The following is a 1,150-nucleotide window of genomic DNA, read 5'->3' as shown; positions in this document are numbered from 1 at the left end:
TGAGTATGTATTTATTTGCAATTATTCATTTTCATTCGCATGCTTCATAGGTTAATGTGTTTAATGGATTGAATTTCTCTGAATGGCATGAGCAAGTCCAGTTTCACTTAAGTGTGATGGATCTTGACTTGGTTCTACTGAATGACAAACCCACTACCATTATTGATAAGAAAAGTGAGGATGAGAAGTTCTTTCATAAATCATAAGAGTGCTCTAACAGATTGAGTCTTATGTTCATGCGAATGACTGTTGCTAACAACATTGAAAGTATTATTCCACAAACAGAAAGTGTCAGGGAATACCTGAAGTTTGTGGAAGAACGTTTTCGTTCTACTGATAAGTCTCTCGCTGGTACACTAATGGCTGAACTCACAATCATGAAATTTGATAGTTCGAGTAGTATGAAAAATCATATCATCGAGATGACTAACATTACAGCAAGACTTTCGACCTTGGGGATGGAAGTGGATGACACTTTCTTGGTTCAGTTTATCCTGAACTCATTGCCTCTTGAGTATGGACGATTTCAAATGAACCATAACACTATTAAGGATAAGTGGGATGTTAGTGAATTGTTTAGTATGCTTACTCAAGAGGAGTAAAGACTAAAGAATAAAGGAAATCATTCCATTAACCTCATGGGTCAAGGAGCTGGTAAAGAACCTAAAGTGAAAGCCAACAAAAAATAAATAAATAAACATCTGCCAAAATTTCACATGATGCTTATAACGAACTCAAGGTTATGTGTGTGTGTTTTTTGTAAAAAGGAAGGACACTATTAAAAAAATGTCTGAAACATATAACTTGATTTGAAAAGAAAGGTACATTTAGTGACTTAGAATGTTTCAAATCAAATTTAGTTGAAATTCTTAATATTACTTGGTGGCTTGATTCTGGTGCAACTACTATGTTGCAGGGATTCACTACGATCCAAACTACAAATTCAAATAAAAACAATTTCTTCTTCATGAGAAATTGCATGAAGGTTAAAATTGAAGGTATAGGGACTTATCGTTTAATCTTGGAGACTGGACATCACCTTCATCTATTACAGACTCTTTATGTTCCTTCGGTTTTTAAAAATTTGACTTCTGTTTCAAGACTGGATGTTTCTGGATTTGATTTTAAGTTTGGACATGGATATTTCAAT

General features: G+C 33.9%; 1 protein-coding gene across 1 annotated transcript; it reads left to right on the top strand.

Moving 5' to 3' along the window:
• The first annotated feature begins 242 nt into the window (after positions 1–242).
• Positions 243–602, top strand: LOC138342096 (uncharacterized). The gene has a single exon (XM_069294286.1). It carries the CDS (start codon positions 243–245, stop codon positions 600–602), a length of 360 nt encoding a protein of 119 aa, XP_069150387.1.
• Positions 603–1,150: the final 548 nt, after the last annotated feature.

Source organism: Solanum lycopersicum, chromosome 1 (genome assembly GCF_036512215.1).
Source record: "Solanum lycopersicum chromosome 1, SLM_r2.1".
NCBI lineage: Eukaryota > Viridiplantae > Streptophyta > Magnoliopsida > Solanales > Solanaceae > Solanum > Solanum lycopersicum.
Note: the sequence above shows the minus strand (reverse complement) of the source record. Positions and strands in the feature narration are given on the sequence as shown.